General features: G+C 35.6%; 1 protein-coding gene across 4 annotated transcripts in view; it reads right to left on the bottom strand.

Annotated features, from left to right (window-relative positions):
* Nucleotides 1-259: 259 nt before the first annotated feature.
* LOC138705163 (uncharacterized) overlaps nucleotides 260-19,089 on the bottom strand; it is a 42,473-nt gene continuing 23,643 nt past the window's right edge. For 2 of the 4 annotated variants that reach the window (XR_011333646.1, XM_069833833.1), the window contains exons 2-3: nucleotides 3,652-3,945; nucleotides 260-2,051 (exon numbers count right to left, since the gene is read on the bottom strand). Coding sequence is in view for 3 of the 4 variants with exons in the window: in XM_069833833.1 (XP_069689934.1) it covers nucleotides 1,899-2,051; nucleotides 3,652-3,945 (447 nt within the window). In the remaining variant the exon portion in view is untranslated. Of the gene's footprint in view, nucleotides 2,052-3,651; nucleotides 3,946-8,025; nucleotides 8,174-8,201; nucleotides 8,331-19,089 lie in introns of those variants that run through there. The other 2 variants (XM_069833830.1, XM_069833832.1) reach the window with 2 other exon arrangements.

Raw genomic sequence — 19,089 nt, 5'->3', positions numbered from 1 at the left:
AAACTATGCTACTCAGGAGGACAATTAGAGTGGCTTCTAGGTTTCTCTATTGCTAGACCTCATAATGCTTACAACCGCAAGAAGTTATAGCCACTGAAACACAATTACATTTGCAACTATTGGCATTATTCAATTCTTTATATACAAATTTATTGTGCGTGTTCTGACAGCGCCATATATGAAAATGTTTCTCCCCATCTTCAGTAATGAACTATACATTGGCAGAAAGTTATGAGTTGTTAACAATAAACACACAATATTTATAAACAAATATTATATAATTTAATTCCAGTTGTTGTTTTACAATGACATATTTGACTAGGGTACATTTGGATTGACTGTGGTAAAGTGCACATTCATTTGTGAAATTAATACAAAATTTCATTCTGACACATGAAATACAAAAATATCACACACATACATTGACTGGAAGTGAATATTTACAAATGATAGTGAATACACTGGCGGCTCAGAATTGAGTACCTCAGTTGCCCTTCTTCATATACCTATGAAAGAAAACATATAAACTTAACTTCCACAATATCCACACATGTGTGGCATAGGGATAGTATCTTAAAAATGTGTGCACGATGTTATAGTAGAGGCTAGTTCATAAATAGTAATGTACATAGTGTTGAGGATGTCGGAATGGAATAATTTTATACCATCGTTAATGAATTAGGCTCTTTAGGTGTTAAACAAACCCGTTTTTAATGATTGCATAAATTATTTTAAGTTTAATTGCGCAAGAATTGAAATGAGGAATGTCAAAGTGAATATTCATGTAGAAATAATAACAAAATACAGAAATTATGATAGTTTCTAATATATCTACAAGAAGATCAGAGTGTTTGATGAAATTCAAAGAGTTTTTATTTGAGGGGGTCAGGGGCAAAGGGGTACAAGTGACATTTCTAAGAACATGAGTTAAATGCATCCAGGGCAAGCGAAGACATTTAAAATTTTAGTGGCAAAGGAATACATATTTTAACCACACTACACACTAAAATTGAAATAAAAAATTCCACGGAATTTACGAAATCTTAAGTACTTTCAACCACATTTTCTCACAAATAACTTAAGTGAACTTATATCCCTTTGCTACTGACCCCCTCATTTGAGAAAGAGCGCCACAAGCATTTATAACAACAAATAATGTTCACTAACAAGATATTAAAACATTCTGATAGATAAATTACAATTAAATTGAAATTTAAAAAATAGCTATATTTCTCTTAAAAATTTCACCTGTCATTTGTGGATAATTTTCTCCAGAAAAATGAATATTTTATATTTTTCACAATCTTCGATGTATTAAAATATTATTCTTTGTCCAACATGAAAATATTAATTGTTATAGTATACACCATAATTTCTGTCGCTGTTTGTAACTGAGGTAAGAGTAAAAGGATGTTCTTACGATTTTAAATTAAGCAAATCTAAGAGTAAAATAATTTATGTGGTGGTATTTATAATTAAATACCAAACAAAATTATTCCAACTGCATAAAATTAGGACGAAAAAGAATTTATTTTGTTGATGTAATTCACATTAGTAATATATGTAGCACATAGAGTAACTTTGGTGTTATCTGGCCACGCCACAATCGTCAAATCCTTGCACCAGCTTCATCACAAGCGGGTGAAGGAAACTTCCTCACTGCGTTATCATGACACAGGCGTAAAACTATCACGTTTTATTCTGTTCCAGTTCCCCGTCTCTCGCAGACTCAGCTGATGTCCACATCAGCGGGCAAGGTAGCTCCATCTTATCCTGACATGTGCTACGCGGGGGAGTGACCGACTCATTCCACGTAGTAGGCCTATTTAAGTAGAGATAATATTCTTCTCATGAAGATGCGTTTCACAGCCGTAGTAATTGTTTTCGTGCGCATTCGTTCAACCCGTCGTTGTTTGTTTAGCCTTTTCGTCGATTACAAGGACGGAACAATATGGCGGCGGTGCGTCGAGCTTCACGACGGACTCGTAGCTTGGCGGGAGCTCACCGCTCACTACTAAGTGCAACTGACTGTCCGTGGCGGTCCTCGAGTCCTGATAAAGAAGAAATTTTCGGTTACAGAAAGTGTACAAAAAAATTCATAAGAAATATAAACAAAACCTATGCATACGGTGAAGAAATCTTCGCTTGTGCGACGAAATATGCCTACAATAGAGTATTTCCAGAGCTTTTGAAGATTTGAATTAAAAATAAAAGCAATAATTATTGTATTAAATAGTGAACATGAAATTCCGTCTAAGAATAATTCTGTCGTCGATTTGCAAAAGGGGACACGTCCAAAATGACAAAGTGTTGGGAAATCGCAAAAAAAAATATATATATATATATATATATATATATATACACTTAAAAAATTGAAATGTTCATTGATTCTGAATGTGTGTACCCATAGTGATCTGATTAGAAAAAATATATGAACATTTTAATCTTTTAACTTAGTTATAGTTTTTGCGATTTTCCAACACTTTGTTATTGTGGACAAGTCCTCTTTTGCAAATCGACGACAGAATTGAAATTTCGAAAACGAAAAAAAGTTCGAATATTAAAAAAGCAACATATTTAAAATAATGTTTTGGCAACAATGAACATAATACAAATGAGCTTATCAATATAAAACCTGTTCCTATGAATTTATCCAATGGAGATGCACCTGATGGGAAAACCATTAAGGCATGGTGTGAGAAGTTTCTGGCGACTGGAAGTGTTATCTCTGATATCCCGCTCGAATTTTTTTCTCCTTCTCTTCTGCAATACGTCGACGAGAACCTCCGGATTGTTATTCTTTGAGTTTCTCTTTCTTTTAGTACCACTCGCATTCCATAATTTGGTCTTGTTAGCAATGATCAATTAAAATGTGGGAAGTTCGAACGGAATACTGTATAGCCTAATGTCTGACTTTGTAGCGTGACTTGCAAATTATGATTTTAAAGAAAAATCGTTAGAGCTCGCCCAACAAATAGAGACACAGTAACGAATAGAAGAAGCAAGTTTCCTAAAACTCTCATCTTTCCCCACTTAAGTAACGATAACTACTGTTAACTTCTTCCATTCCTGCATGCCACTAGAACTTGTAAGTTGAGACAGTAAGATTCATCTAAGAAGTTGGGCACTAAGATTAATTATTGTTCGCCTAACAGAGATACCCGCTGAAGGTTTTCAGCAGTTTGAGAGGCCGTGCGAGTGTTGCAAACATTGTAGAAAGTGTTAAAGGGGAAGAAATTCGAGTAACGGAATATGAAAAGCGACGATGCCGCCACAGGGCTCAAGAACGGTTGTGCGGACTGTAATTTTATTGGTGCTTTGTTCTACGTGACACGTGTGGATCTGCATGTTTAACTTCTAATTTAAAATTTACAATGAGAATGTTGGAGTTTCTTATGTCTAGTCTGTTTCTAATTCCGATTTGCAAGCATCAAAATGGAAAATATTAATAACTGTAATAAAATCACTCTTGTAACTAGCATAAAAATACAATACTAGATTACATAAAATAGGAATTTCCTTTCATTTCATTGTTTGTGGTTTAACTAAATGTCATTGTATTAATACATTTATGTATGAAATTTTAGTGGCTAATAAATTGATATGAAGTGTACTGTATTAGAACTTTGAATTAATGAGCAAGTTGCTTACGTTTGATCTCTGACCCTGCTGCGACGACTGAGGTTGCTGTGCCGCCCATATGCAGATGCCCAGACGATGGGTGACGTAGCCACAAACCAGGATGCTTACGAAGAGCAACGCCATCCCTAGGCCGAGCACGTAAAATCGCGTCTCCGTATTTTCCGTCCAGTCGTCCTGCATGTTGGTCTCCAGCATCAGTCCAAACACAACGAGCAGTGGGATAGACACTAGCGCCACCGCTAAATCTACGACGGACTGCCTACTCATCCGCCTCCGGCTGCTGCTGCTGCTCTCTGGAGCGACCTGGAAAAAAATAGTATTCAATATAGTGCTGGGATCTAGACAGAATGTTGTTTTACAACCTGACACTCGCCACCAAGCAATTCTGTCAAACAGATTCGCATCAAAACCAGAATAGAAATACGATGAAAGAGTAATGGAACGGAGAAAAAATCTCTCCGGCGCCGGGATTTGAACCCGGGTTTTCAGCTCTACGTGCTGATGCTTTATCCACTAAGCCACACCGGATACAACCCCGACGCCGGTTAGAATCGTCTCAGATTAAGCTCCAACTGTTGGGTTAACTACTGTTAACTCTTTCATCGTATGATGACGCAGAATATCTGCATGGAAATATCATATGTACTTCGGTACATTAAAAAAAATATGTATATGATATGCGTAAATCACTTCGTGATTTAAGACGGCGCTTATTCCGTCGGATCCCGGCCAACTAGTCACTCATATCGAGTGCACCTCAGCACATGTGTGGACTTCGGTCATAGACATTTATGACATAGTGCAGAGGGCGGCCACTAGAGGGAACCCAAGAGTCGCAGCTTAATCTGAGACGATTCTAACCGGCGTCGGGGTTGTATCCGGTGTGGCTTAGTGGATAAAGCATCAGCACGTAGAGCTGAAAACCCGGGTTCAAATCCCGGCGCCGGAGAGAATTTTTCTCCGTTCCATTACTCTTTCATCGTATGATGACGCAGAATATCTGCATGGAAATATCATATGTACTTCGGTACATTAAAAAAAATATGTATATGATATGCGTAAATCACTTCGTGATTTAAGACGGCGCTTATTCCGTCGGATCCCGGCCAACTAGTCACTCATATCGAGTGCACCTCAGCACATGTGTGGACTTCGGTCCTGCGTTCATAGACATTTATGACATAGTGCAGAGGGCGGCCACTAGAGGGAACCCAAGAGTTGGAGCTTAATCTGAGACGATTCTAACCGCGTCGGGGTTGTATCCGGTGTGGCTTAGTGGATAAAGCATCAGCACGTAGAGCTGGAAACCCGGGTTCAAATTCCGGCGCCGGAGAGAACTTTTCTCCGTTCCATTACTCTTTCATCGTATGATGACGCAGAATATCTGCATGGAAATATCATATGTACTTCGGTACATTAAAAAAAATATATACAGAACAGAAATGTTTTCAGTGAGCATAATTGAAGAGTTCAGAGCCATAGCGGGCCAAGCGCCATTTATTAAAATGGAGAAAGCAAAGGTTAAAGTTAAATAAATACCATAATTTAACGAAGATTGACATATCATTTAATTTTAATGTGCATATTTTATTTTACTTCGTTATTATGGTAACCACTTAATTTTAACTCTTGTTTTCTCCGTTTTTAATAAATGGCGCTTGGCCCACTATGGCTCTGAACCCTTCAATTATACATAATATAGTGTTGGGATCAAGACAGAATGTTGTTTCATAACCTGACACTCGCCACCAAGCAACTCTGACAAACACATTCTCATGAAAACCAGAATAGGAATGTTTTCATTGAGCATAATTATACACAATATAGTGCTGGGATCAACACAATGTTGTTTCATAACCTGACACTCGCCACCAAGCAACTCTGACAAACACATTCTCATGAAAACCAGAATAGGAATGTTTTCATTGAGCATAATTATACACAATATAGTACTGGGATCAACACAATGTTGTTTCATAACCTGACACTCGCCACCAAGCAACTCTGACAAACACATTCTCATGAAAACCAGAATAGGAATGTTTTCATTGAGCATAATTATACACAATATAGTGCTGGGATCAACACAATGTTGTTTCATAACCTGACACTCGCCACCAAGCAACTCTGTCAAACACATTCTCATGAAAACCAGAATAGGAATGTTTTCATTGAGCATAATTATACACAATAAATACGCTGTGTAGAAAATTTGGTTAGAAGAACAGCATAAACTGTTGATCATTTTTTATTACTGAAAGTGTGTACTCTATGTTCGTTCGTAAATTGAAACAGGATATTACATATTCAGAATCAGCTATATTAGCTACAAGTTCAAGTATAATAACCCGTATAATAATAATAATAATAATAATAATAATAATAATAATAATAATAATAATAATAATATATAAGTTCCAGATGGCGTTTAAAATTAATTTAAAATGTATTTAATTAATGTGTGCTCTCTTTAAGTATGGCGATAAACCGAGTCAATATAGAGAAAGTCGGAAACAAAAATAAATAAGGTATATTATTATAAGATACTTTGTTAATGATGAAGTTGTGAAGATTAACTTGTAATTATAACTTATGTACTGCATGAACTATGTATGCAATAACCAATAACGTTTGTACATTATTTATTGACATAATATTTTACAAATATTTCAGACGTAGATTTTGGTTCTGTAATTGTTGTTTAAACAACTGTCCGAAGACAGGTCTGGACCCTATAAGTGACCCCAACAAGGCATCACTCATGAGGCAACTAGGCCAGGAGATAATGGAGTAGGGTGGCCAGTTTCTTTTCCTCTCCATTGCATACAATGCTGCCTAGCTACATATGACTCTAATCAGACTTCAGATGTATACAAATAGTTGTTCTTCCTCTGACACATATCGTCAAGTGAGGTGTAGGCTACTGCCTGATAATAGATGTTCATATCAGCCAGAACCTCAATCAAACGTTGGTTCCGGAATATTAATAAGAAATTTACTAAGTCGGCCTATAATAAATTTTATGCATTACATTGCAGACAAATTTTATAATTACATCGTTAAATTCATATTACGTTTGATTACTGATTCTTCTGACCTGAACAATACTGATTAGCGAAATAGTTGTATTATTATTTGGATTCATAAATCGTCAATTATAATACATACAGCATGTTACGCCGTCTTTTGGGGACAAAGTGAAACCAGCAATGGTGTGCCTATATTTTACAAAATACGCAGGCCCTAATATTCCAGCTATGAAAATGTAAAGAGAGGAAATATTTCGTTCACATATCGGGATTTATTATTATTATTATTATTATTATTATTATTATTATTATTATTGTTTAACGTCCTTTTAATTAATGTTGCACTAGAGACGGCGTTATTATTGTGTGGTTATTATTAACTCAATGTAGATTACCCAATAATTATTTAGTAGACCTACTTCACAAATCAAATAAAAATGTATCATTAAAATAACAGCAACAGACTTGGAATATTATAAGGAAAATTTTCTTACCCCAATTGGGAATTAACAGAAGAATGCAGAACTTAAAAAAAAGTCCAAAAAGAGGGGGACATTTTCCGGCTCTCCTCCCCCTCCCATAAATTTCAAGAATGAAAACATGGAGATATAGGAATTAGTCTTCTATAATTCGTAACTATCTCTTCGGTCTGTGCTAATTAGAAAATATAAAGAAATCTATAAATGAATACAATATAATATTTTATTACTCAGTCAATGACAAATCAATGTAAAATAATGACTTATTTTATAGTCATTAAGTTTTATACATGAATTACAAAATTGCGAACGTTTTCGCCTATTCAGGCATCTGCCTGAGGATGCCTGAATAGGCGAAAACGTTCGCAATTTTGTAATTCATGTATAAAACTTAATGACTATAAAATAAGTCATTATTCTACATTGATTTGTCATTGACTGAGTAGTAAAATATTATATTGTATTCATTTATAGAAATTGACAATCTGAATATTCCATCATGCTTTCTAAGTTAATAAAGAATTCTACTTGACGTGGCGAGAGAGCCAGTATAACATGGAATTCATTAACCACGAAAATAGAATTTTATAACTGGGATTAGGCCATGATGAATAGCAGAGATGAATTTTGACAGGCTGAGAGATTAACTACAAGTTTTATTTGAACCTTCTTTATCCAGTGGGAGGTTTAAGAAGAAAACTATGAATACGTATCTCACTTAAAAATCACTCGTCACGGCTATCGAAAAACTTTGGATACAATCTAATAGCAACCACTTGACCGTTGATAAAAAAAACTTTATTCGTTTCGATGACGTTTTTATAAAGTGCTACAAGCGGCATTCCGTGGAACCATTTCATCATCTGTAAACGTACCTGTCTCAGGAACATTCTGGAATCTTCACGTTAGTTGAGTCTACGAACAAACTTTTTTCTCAATGTGTTCTATGCACAGAGTGAAAAAATAACAAAGTACTACCAAGAACGACTACCATCTCCGTTGAACGGAAGACTTGAACTGCACGGAACCTCACAGAATGAACATACTGTACCTGCGCCTGTGCGCACGCTCTGGTGACACTGCAAGCACGGTACATTTCCGCCGCACGACAAGATAATCCTGAATCAACCGAGAGGGTCCCGGTACTGATAAGAGTAACTAGTTAGTTCCTTGTGTGACTTTCGTAAGCTATCATTGTGAAGAAGCAAATATTGACCGTGGCAATTAGCGGGCATTGTTTGGCCTTCTGAAGTTCTGAACTGGATGCATCCAGAACTGAAAGTGCGAGCTCGGGTCATTTGTGCGACTTACTGGCTGCGAGATATGAATGATCTGTTGAATCGCGAATCGCATAATACTGCATGCGTCAACATATTGCTTTCTCAGCCAATTATATTTTTTCGTGCTGGTTTACAGCATCATTATTCGGTCATAAACCTTTCTGTTTCAAAATAATGGATACATTATTGTTTCCTGTTATGAATCCAGCAGAAAAGAGTTCGATTCCCGAGAGATCAGAGGATATTTATTCGTTTCTCCCCTTTCACAGGAATTGAGTTTAATGGTTTTTCGTGTATTCTGTATTACCTTATGGCATGATAACAGCATAATCTGGAAGTACCATTATTAGTGAACATCCGATTAATGTTGGTTTAGAAAAGATAAGTGAAAACGGAACGAACTGGAGGGATCAACTGGTACGGTAATATTATTAATTCAGCAAGTCTTTTTGCCATTGTTTCAATAATTTCAGTTTATTGTTATGTAATATATGACGGATTAAAAAATAATGAGTACATAACAGCAACTTATGGGGTAACCTCAACTGGAGTGTGAGATACAGTATGTCATGTACCACTTACGGTCAAACATATTTTATTGTCCGTGGACAACACGCAATTCAGCCAGCTCTACGTGAGGCCTATGGAAATGATTTTAATTCTGCAAATGCAGTTCTGAGAATTTTTTTATCCAATACAGGACTTAACAGGATGATATAGTATTTATTGACGCTTTGTTACTGACCCTCCGGACCCTTTACATCCGGAGGTACATTTGTTGTTTTATATTTGTTTTTACTTATACTTGACATTTCGGACCTTCTACATTCTATAGAATTTTATTGTTTTGAATTCCGCCAGATAATTTATTTCTGGTGGTATTTGTTTTATTATTTTATTGTTTCTTTTTTTAAACACTGCGTTAAGTCAAAGAACTGCCCTTTTTGATGATTTTTAAAAATAACCTTATTGGTAATGCATTTGTGTACCTCGATTTTTAATGTGACAACGTTTTTAGTTCATGTTTGAATTCAGCTTATGGTATTGTTTTTTAAATAATTTTATATAAGGGCGCAAATAGCCACAGTAGCTGACGCGCCCTTTTTAAACTCAACTAACTGACTGTAAGTTCACTCTTAGCTGAGAGACTACAACGTGTTCATAATGTGTGCATACGATTCATCTGCAATACTCGTAAATTTGACCATATAACACTTTCCCTCCAGTTACTTTCATGGGTGCGTCTGAAGGAACGAAGAACAATACATTCACTGTCTCTTCTATTTAGAATCATGCATACTTCTACTCCGAATTATCTCTTATCGCGCTTTCAATTTCTTACAACTCTTCGAAACCGACATCAAGCACTTCTTTCTATCCCTCATCATAGAACGTCTCTATACTCATCCTCGTACACTGTAGAAATACCTCGTCTCTGGAATTCGCTACCTAATGATGTCAGGGACTGCCGGACTTTATCACAATTCAAAATTAAATTGGAAAATTTTGTCTTGTTTAATGCTTTTTAGATATTGCTAGAAGTGTCGATTTGTGTTTTTTTTTTACTCCAGATTAAAATCGCAAGTTTCTTGTTTATGTTAGTTAATTAGGATACAATTAATTATACTTAATCACTCATTTAAAGTTTGTGTGACTGCAACCTGTGTATATTTTTGTGTGACTTTACTTCGTTTATAGTGTTTTTTTTTCCTTTTTATTTCTGTTATTGTATTTGTATTCCTGGTGTTGTGGAAGAGAAGGCCTGATGGCCTTAACTACACCAGAATAAATAAATAAATAAATAAATAAATAAATAAATAAATAACTAATTAACTAACTAACTAACTAAAGGGATAAGACAGGGGTGTCCCCTTCTCTCTAAATGTATCTGTTATTTTCTCATGGCAAGTCAATATGTCTGGGAAATCGTAAAAAAAAACATAGCAGACTTAAAAAATTAAAATGTTCATAGATCCTGAATTTATGTATCCAAAGTGATCTAATTGGTGGACTATGCTTTCGTTACCTACTACAACACTACTGAAGTCCACTCTGCCACGTTCCGCCTGACGCCCATGTGCTCCGTGTTCCAAGCAGAACTATTTGCCATCTTACAAGCAGTGAAATGGTGCATTACCAAAGGGATTGACTCATGTATTCATAGCGACTCTCAATCTGCCTTACAAACCATTGACGATAAATACAACTTGCATTCCATAGCCGTCGAAATTAGATCCCTACTACTTAAATTCGAAGGTCGTATTTGCTTAATGTGGGTGCGCGGCCACTCAGGTACTGAAGGAAACGAAAGAGCGGATACATTAGCGAAGCAAGCAGCCTCAACCAACTCAGAATATAAATATTCCACCTGTCCTATTTCATACATTAAGCAGAGGATCAAGCACACAGCTACACTCAAGTGGAATACATACTGGAACTCTAGTGTTAAAGGCTCTGTGACCAAGAAATTATTCTTTCCCAATGTACAAGACAGACTATGTTGCAGTCAGTTCTCACCCGACTTCTTTTTCACTCAATTTATGACCGGCCATGGAAAATTCGGTTCCTACTTTGAAAGATTTAGTATCAAAAGTGCAGAAGAATCTCTGTGCATATGCAAAGACAATCAGACTGTTGAGCATTTGATTTTTCACTGTCCAGTGTTCGAAAGAAAAAGACACTTTTTAAGACATCATACCTCGGACTGCAATATAAATTACTGCACACCCCTTTACTATTTACTTAGGAAAAAATGTTGTTATAAACAATTCACAGAGTTTATACACCACATCCACGCAAGACTGCAGCTATTAAGTGTATGTAAATTAATAATGATATAAAATCCTAATGCACTATCTAAAACAAGTTGTCTCTCTTTGGGACATAATAATAGTAATAACAACAATAACTATGTTTGTATTATAGATTTTACTATTGTTCAGTATTTGATGACAGGTATATAGTTTGTAACCGTAAGTAATTTTGTTTTTATTTCTTGACTATCGCAAACCACCTACATATTAGGTGTTTAATTTGTAACTAAGTCAATTTTGTGCATTATCTCTTTACTATTGCTTAAAATTATGTATAAAATCGCAAATTTATGTCATATTCTTGAAATCTCTCTACACCTTCGATTATAATTTCTAGTTTTATTTAATTTCGTTTTAACTGAATGTAATTATTGCATAACGTATTTAGTATTGTTTACTGTCTATTAATTAGCGTATTTATATTGTAACTATGACTCATGCCTACTACTACTTCTTTAAACTTGTGTATTATCTCTACATAATGTATTTCACATGTAACAAACTACAACCCTAATATACCAAAGGGTAAAATAGGGTTTCAATATTTGGATAATAATAATAATAATAATAATAATAATAATAATAATAATAATAATAATAATAAGTAATCTAATTAGAAAAAATATATGAATGTTTTAATTTGTTAACTTAATTATAATTTTTGCGATTTTCCAACACTTTGTCATTTTGGACATGTCCCCTTTTGCAAATCGATGACAGATGTAGACTACGACGCCCGATGAAGAGATGGACGGGCGACTTTAGATTAAAAGAATTCTATGTGTAATCGCAACACGCTAATTTGGCCTAAACCGTGCTGATGATGGTGATCATCACTAACATTATTGAGATCGAGTTTCCCGCAGAAAAATGGTGATTTATCTTTCTTACAAAATGAGACAGTGCGTATGCTCTGTTTTATGGTCGACTGTGACCTTTCCCCATGCTCTCCACACGGCAAAATATCCAATATCCGTACATAATCACATGAGTAGGGATTGAAGGAGCCAAATGGCACTTTCTTAAAGATAGATTACTGTGATTCGATTAATTATCAATTTTTATTTTTTGGAGACCTGTTTCCAGCTAGTCCATGGTTCCGAACTCGAGATAATACTGGCTTGACAACGGTTGAGAATTTCTACAAAGTACAATAAGAGAGCGCCTTTAAGGGAACAGATAACAAAGTAGAGGCGTTATCTCAGATTCTGGTTGTAACTGGTAAAGAATGTCTTGTTGACGTGACCTAGAGAATGCATGACGGGGCAGAGGGCACAAGACTGGGAGCCGGTCTTACGCACTCGAGGGATCTCCGTCCAGCTCTTATCCGCTTCTCTGACACCACATTCTCGCTCCAAGTTCACACTATACAGATTACAGCGTCTTGTAGACTATTATGTCTTCCATCAATACAATTTATACCCTTATTTATTTTTGAATTTGTTATTCAACGATTTTGTATCAGTTACGCTACTTCTTAATGCGTAATTTCTCTTCAACTTAAGAATCAAACTGCATATAGGCCTAAAGAAATTAACATGACATAGCATTTCATGATTGGCTATCACAGCATAGTAACGAGAACATCCTGAAGTGAAACAATGCAGTGCGATACTGAATTCCCTCTGATAATAACGTACAGTAATCAATTGTTTGGACTCCAGCATTGTAAACAGCTTTCGTCATTAGTGAAAATCATGCATAATTTGCCACATTATTGCACTAGTGACGTAAAGTATTACCGTGCCGACTGTAACGCTTTTCACGCCACATAGTTTTTACGTGTCATCTTCTTCGTGACTAAAATAATTTGTCTGGAAGCATGCAATATTTAATTTATCATAGCTAACAGCGACTGAGTCTTAACTTTACAACTAGGCAGCGTTGCTTAAGCGTGAATGGGCTCATGTTGTTCTGGGCACTTAAAAAGCCGCGACCTCCTTGAACCGAGCCAAACCAAACATAGTACTGCTTTTGTTTTATTTGTTAATTAAATCACCTATTATTTTAGGATCAAACTCGCTCCATACCCATGGCATCATGGGACACAAAAAGCAGATTCCATTTGAAAATGAACACAGTGAAATTATGAAACGATTTGCCGTGCTATAATATTTAATAAATCATTGTTGTCACAGCATCCACTTTCTTCAGAGACCATGATGTCAAACTACCCATAAATACAAATTCGATGTTAATTTCTTGATTAATTGTTTTATAATGCTATCGTACAAAAAATAACGTATAAAACACGCTTATAATGTTATAGGCCTACAGTTATTGCATTAGTCAAAATTACGAAACCCGTTTCGCTCGTTTCCTAAACATTGTCTCGTGTCATAAAGTACAACATTACAAACTTGTTTCGTAATAAACTATTTAACTACTGGGTGTTCATTTCAAAGTGTGTCATGACGTCACTGTTGTTGGGTCACCGATTTGAAGCGAGTTTCAGCTTATATGTTAGAGAAGTTGCCTATTATTTAAGGCGTTCTTCAATCTGAACTTGAGAACGTGTACGGTATAACTTGAACGTCGTAGCAACAGATGGCGGTCTGTACGGTTTGTGTGCTACCATAACCTCTTTCGAACTGTGTTTTGCGCCGGCAAGTCGTACGCAGGGTATTTGTTATCATCGGTTGCGTACGGTAACATTCCACAACACAAATCAAATGCTCCGTGTCCATGTTGACCGTCGAAGTTAATGTAAACAAATACGTAAGTAATCGTCTTAACCCTCTCCCCATATCCCGACAGTACGTATTTCCAAACAGTTCACATTCCTGCCACTACCGGCGTTACCGTACGTATCGGTATGTACTCTTCAGAATGAACGCCATACTTGCTAGGCAACTTTTCTGCCTCTTAGGTTATGCAACTCTGCGGAAGTGTAGGAAGATTGAATTCTCTAGGCTCATCGGCTAGCCACATGACGGCATACAGCGAGCAATGACACATTTTGAACTGAACACCCAGTATTATCAATGTAAATTGTTAGTTATCATTAATTACATTCTAATCTATAGGCGATTCTATAATTCTAGCAACTCTAGTTTATTGTCAAAAGTAAATGTTTCAAAGAACAGAGGAATGACAAGTCTGTGAGAGTTCATTATTCTGTTCTGTTTCAAGTCGAAGATATCTCCAGTTTTGAGCAGGAACGAAGAACTCAAATAGTCGCCAGGCATGAGATCTCAGTTGTCATGGTGCAATTTCGATGGAGAAGAGGAAATGACATTTATGGGACACTTGACCCAAAGACCATAAAAACTGTCACCATAAATTAATGACCACTGGCTGACTCTCTTGGAGGATTAGAGAGCAGGACACATTCCGAACTCTAGAAAACATTGCACAGTTCTCAACGAAATGCTCATTGTTCTCTCGAATTGGGGATAAGGAAAGACGTTCGGCTGTACGAATGTCCTTAATAGAAACAGTGGTCATTAATTTATGGTGACTTTTTTATTGTCTTTGGGTCAAGTGCCGTTTAAAGACTTCCATCAACGTTGTACCAAGAAAATTCAGTTCCATACCTCAGACCTGGCGGCTATTTTAGCTCTTTGCTCCACAGTCAAAACTGGAGATTTCACCTAAAACAGAACAAAATAAAAAAAAACCTTATAGACTTATGCCCTTGTTCTTCGGAACATTGATTTATCACAATAAACAACACAGTTATTAGGGTTTAAAAAACAGGGAGTTACTTATCATATATCCTGTATAATATCATATGTCTAGAAACGATTAATTAATTAATTACATTATTAACAGTAAAACATAAATATAAAGAAAGAAATCAAACACTCCCTTATCAAAACTCGAGGCCAGACGTGAGGCAAACTGAGAGGAAGATGGAGAACCAATCATGACGTAAGGCGAGGAGTGGCACAAAGGTCGCATTGTTGTTGTGAGCTTCCATTGAAATGTTGTTTCCAAATCATCGTCTTCCTGACAAGTACATTAGACTCTGGCCTCTTACGGTTTTCAAGCCTAACCATAGATCTTCGGTTTCTTGGCGTACAATTATAAACAGCTTTGGAGATCTTACTTGAGCTTATTCTTGAAAGATGGTGTTTCCAGTTTATTTGATACTGATGGAGTACTGAAAAACTGCTTTTAACTTATTACAAAATGTCACTGTTTCTTCTTAGATTCCATATCTGTTCTGAGCATGAATAATCGCATTTCCCAAGCTGTTATTCTGCTCTCGTAAGATTTCTTCAATGTCAAACCTCGCTGTCATAACTTAATATAGGTCGTATTAAGGTACTGTGCAGGCATACTCTGGAATGGATTATTAATAATTTTATTAATAATTCCTGTAATCCTAGTGTATCTGTTAATTTTCTTTCGCATATTTGTCTCTTCAAGAATATGAAGATTATAGCCAAAGTAATAACAAATGATTTCCTTTTTGGAATATCTTAATACTGAGAAATTTTACTTAGTGCTGGTTCTTTCCCACAAAATTTCATAATTTTGTCTTATCTGTTGATATTTCCGTGTTATATTTGGCCGATACTATCTGTAAATTATAAATCGACCATTGTAGGTCTTATTCTGAAAGTGCTATAAAGGCTGTCATCGGCAAACAGGACTGAATCCAATTTCAGAATTCTATTGATAATTCCAACAAAATGAGAGGTGTCAAAACAAAAGGATTTAATCCTAAAAGAATGAAAGACAAACGATTTATGCTACAGATGTTGCATGTTTAAAAGTTATATAATGTAACATATTTAGTATTTCAATTTTTAAAATAATTGTACAGGCATGTTTGTCGGTATGTGTCAATATACCGACTGTGTGACTTGTTTAAGAATGTTTTTTCTACGTCCCATTTCCTCCGATTTACTCCACGAACAGTAAACAGTCATTTAAAACAAACACGGTTTTTGAATAAGAGTGGATGTGTGTCCTTGACGTAATGGACTATCAGTGAACTAGGGTTATCGCGCGCACCCAGGCATGAAGTTCCTCGTTGCTCCATGCGCAAATTTGTGGCGAAATACGCTGCTAGATAGACGGACTCTACACTGAAACTTATTTCAGACCCATTTCAAAGATACTGAAGTTTAACAATAAGCGGATACAAGCAGACTGAGCTGGTGCCGATCTAATGAAGGACGATTCTGTTCATGCACGAGTTTAGTGTTGTTTGGAAGTGTTTTGGTATTCTAATGTATTTCTTACTTTAATTATGTTCGGATTATTAAGTGTCACATGAACCCCACTAATTAACAAAAAGAAACACAATTAAATAAGAAAATAGTGAAATAAACATATGTATTGAACCAGAACAACTGAACTTCAGTAAGCATCTAGAGGAAGTTTATATGTTTATAGTGATGTTGATAATAATAATAATTATTATAGTAACAATAATAATATGTATCTAATGAGGGAGAAAGCAATGATGAATAGTTAGGAGGAAGTGTAAGAATACACTGGACGTTTTTTTGCACTCGTTCTATTCCACGAAATCCATTTGTTATTGATATGTTCATATAAGTATTCTTCATACAGTTAATGTAACTTAAAAATAGATATTTGAAGAGCGTTTTTATTATTTTGAATAATTAAGGTGTCATCAGGAAACAAAAGTAGGCTACCTAGGCTTATATCTGTCTTGTGAAACTTTTATTCCAGGACTTATTTATTGTTTAAAGAAGGTGAAAATTTGGTAATTTTTGTTCAAAAATCACATTTTTTCGCTTTTTTTTTTGTAGAAAATGTAGCTGTGTGCCTACTTTACACTTTGATGAAGTTTTATAATCCTAAGCTGGTTGTATAATTAATTAGTCGTCTTCAAAAAATCTGTGCTCATTAGGTTTAAAATGCATGCAAACTATTAAACTCATTTTGTTTTTGGTTGCATCATTAGGCCTAATTACGTCATCGTTAAAAAGTCTGCGCTTATTAAGTTTAAAAAGGATGCAAACTTTTAAATTCATTTTCCCATATTTTGTTCCTAAATTTTGCATGCAAGCTTTTAAACTCATTTTCCCATATTTTGTTTTTGGTTGAGTCATTAATTACGTCATCTTTAAAAAGGCTGTACCTATTAAGCTTAAAATGCATGAAAACTTTTAAACTCGTTTTCCCGTTTTTTTGCCCACATTTTACTTAACAAAGTATATACTTAACAAAGTGATGTTGAAATTTTTTTTTTTTTCAAAAACTAAAATTGTTTTGACTAAAAAGATAAAATGCATTCATGCACTCTGTAAAAGTTATAAATTTGAATATGAATAGATTTAAATTTTCCCCTGTTTTTACAAGATAAAAAAATGTGAGAACACAGAAACTTTCTAAAGAGATATAAGGTAATGTAAAACAATTTCAGTCATGGAACTTAAAATTTAGGGGTGATCAAAATTGTGAAAATATGCAAAATATTATTAATTTTGAAATTTAACATGAAACTTAAACAAGTTATTACTGATATCATTAGGAGTACCGGTATGTACGCAAAAAATCAAGTCCCCAGCTTAAAAAAATATGTGAAATAGAAATTTCACCCATCGTCTCCCTTATGGACAGGTGGAAAAATTGATTATTAATTTCAGAATGCGCTCAAAAGTTATTTTCTCATCATGATCTATTTGTTTCTGAATTCTGTTATTTTGTGCGTAAAATTTTAAGTATCAAGTTTGTTTGTGAATATCTTGATATCTACTCTTATCAACGTCCTGGTCAACTTGATATGTTTAGTCATGTTGGTCTGTTTTCAGCTTTAAATGAATTAAGAGACAAATAGCAGCAGATTTTCTCAGGCAGAAAGTAAAATATCCACTTGGTCCTATTCCTAAATTTTGCTGCCTTGTCTTCTCACGCTCTGTATACTTTAAGAGAGAAAATAACAGAACATTTTGATCGTACTATGAACATCAAGCAGTAACTTGCTCGCCCAAGGACGGCAATCCTCTTATTTTTCGGTTTCCTCCTGCTTTGAACGAGTGCAGCCGTGTGGCAATAACTCGTTCGGGGAAGCCCCGTCGTCAACAGAGCGGACGGATGTAGCACAAGAACCTGCTCGTGAAATTAACGAGACTAGGACGGCCTTCGGGCACTTTGCCTGAACCAAAAACATCGACTAGATACACCAGCACACACCTGTGCATCTCGTTGAAATGTGACAGGAATATTTCTTGACATATCATCAATTTAAACACATTTTCAGTGTAATAAAGTTTAAGGTTTGCGACAGTAATATCCTAATCAATAACTGACGTTACAAGGAAACGCCTCGGCATTTGTTGGTAGGAAACACGTGCTTGTGAAGTGAAGTAATATAGCTATGTAGCAGTATTACACAATATGCTGTAATGATTAATTTATTTCGAGGGCTTGTCATCTATTCAGCCCCGATTACATGGACATTTTCTTCGTCTTCATTTTTTAAATTGTATTCTGTATTATCTGTCACAGACCTCTGCGATCTCGCGAGACATCTCAGTATACAGAGAGATTCAGAACTTATTTACAGAAGAATATGGTAGATAGAGGATACTAAAACAAACATATTTCATTAAGCAATTTTTGTTCTATCTCGCACGGGTACGGCGCTACACTTGTTTTAGTGTTGTGGTCGTTTGCCACGTTGTGATTGTTTGTTGTTGCTATCCACATTGATGCGTCCTTGTCTCAGTCCACATATCATGGCAAATCGCCTAAAGGTAGAAAATTACAGGGACTTTCTGGAAAACACTCTGCCCATTTTATTGGAAAGGTACCGCTTGCAGTACGCTACAGGACATGGTTCCAGCATGGCGGAGTTCCTGCGCACTTCAGTCTTGTGGCAAGGCAAGAGCAGATGACAACATTTTGTGACAGATGGATT

The sequence above is a fragment of the Periplaneta americana genome, chromosome 8, assembly GCF_040183065.1.
Source record: "Periplaneta americana isolate PAMFEO1 chromosome 8, P.americana_PAMFEO1_priV1, whole genome shotgun sequence".
Taxonomy (NCBI): domain Eukaryota; kingdom Metazoa; phylum Arthropoda; class Insecta; order Blattodea; family Blattidae; genus Periplaneta; species Periplaneta americana.
This window is presented reverse-complemented; position numbering and strand designations above follow the sequence as displayed.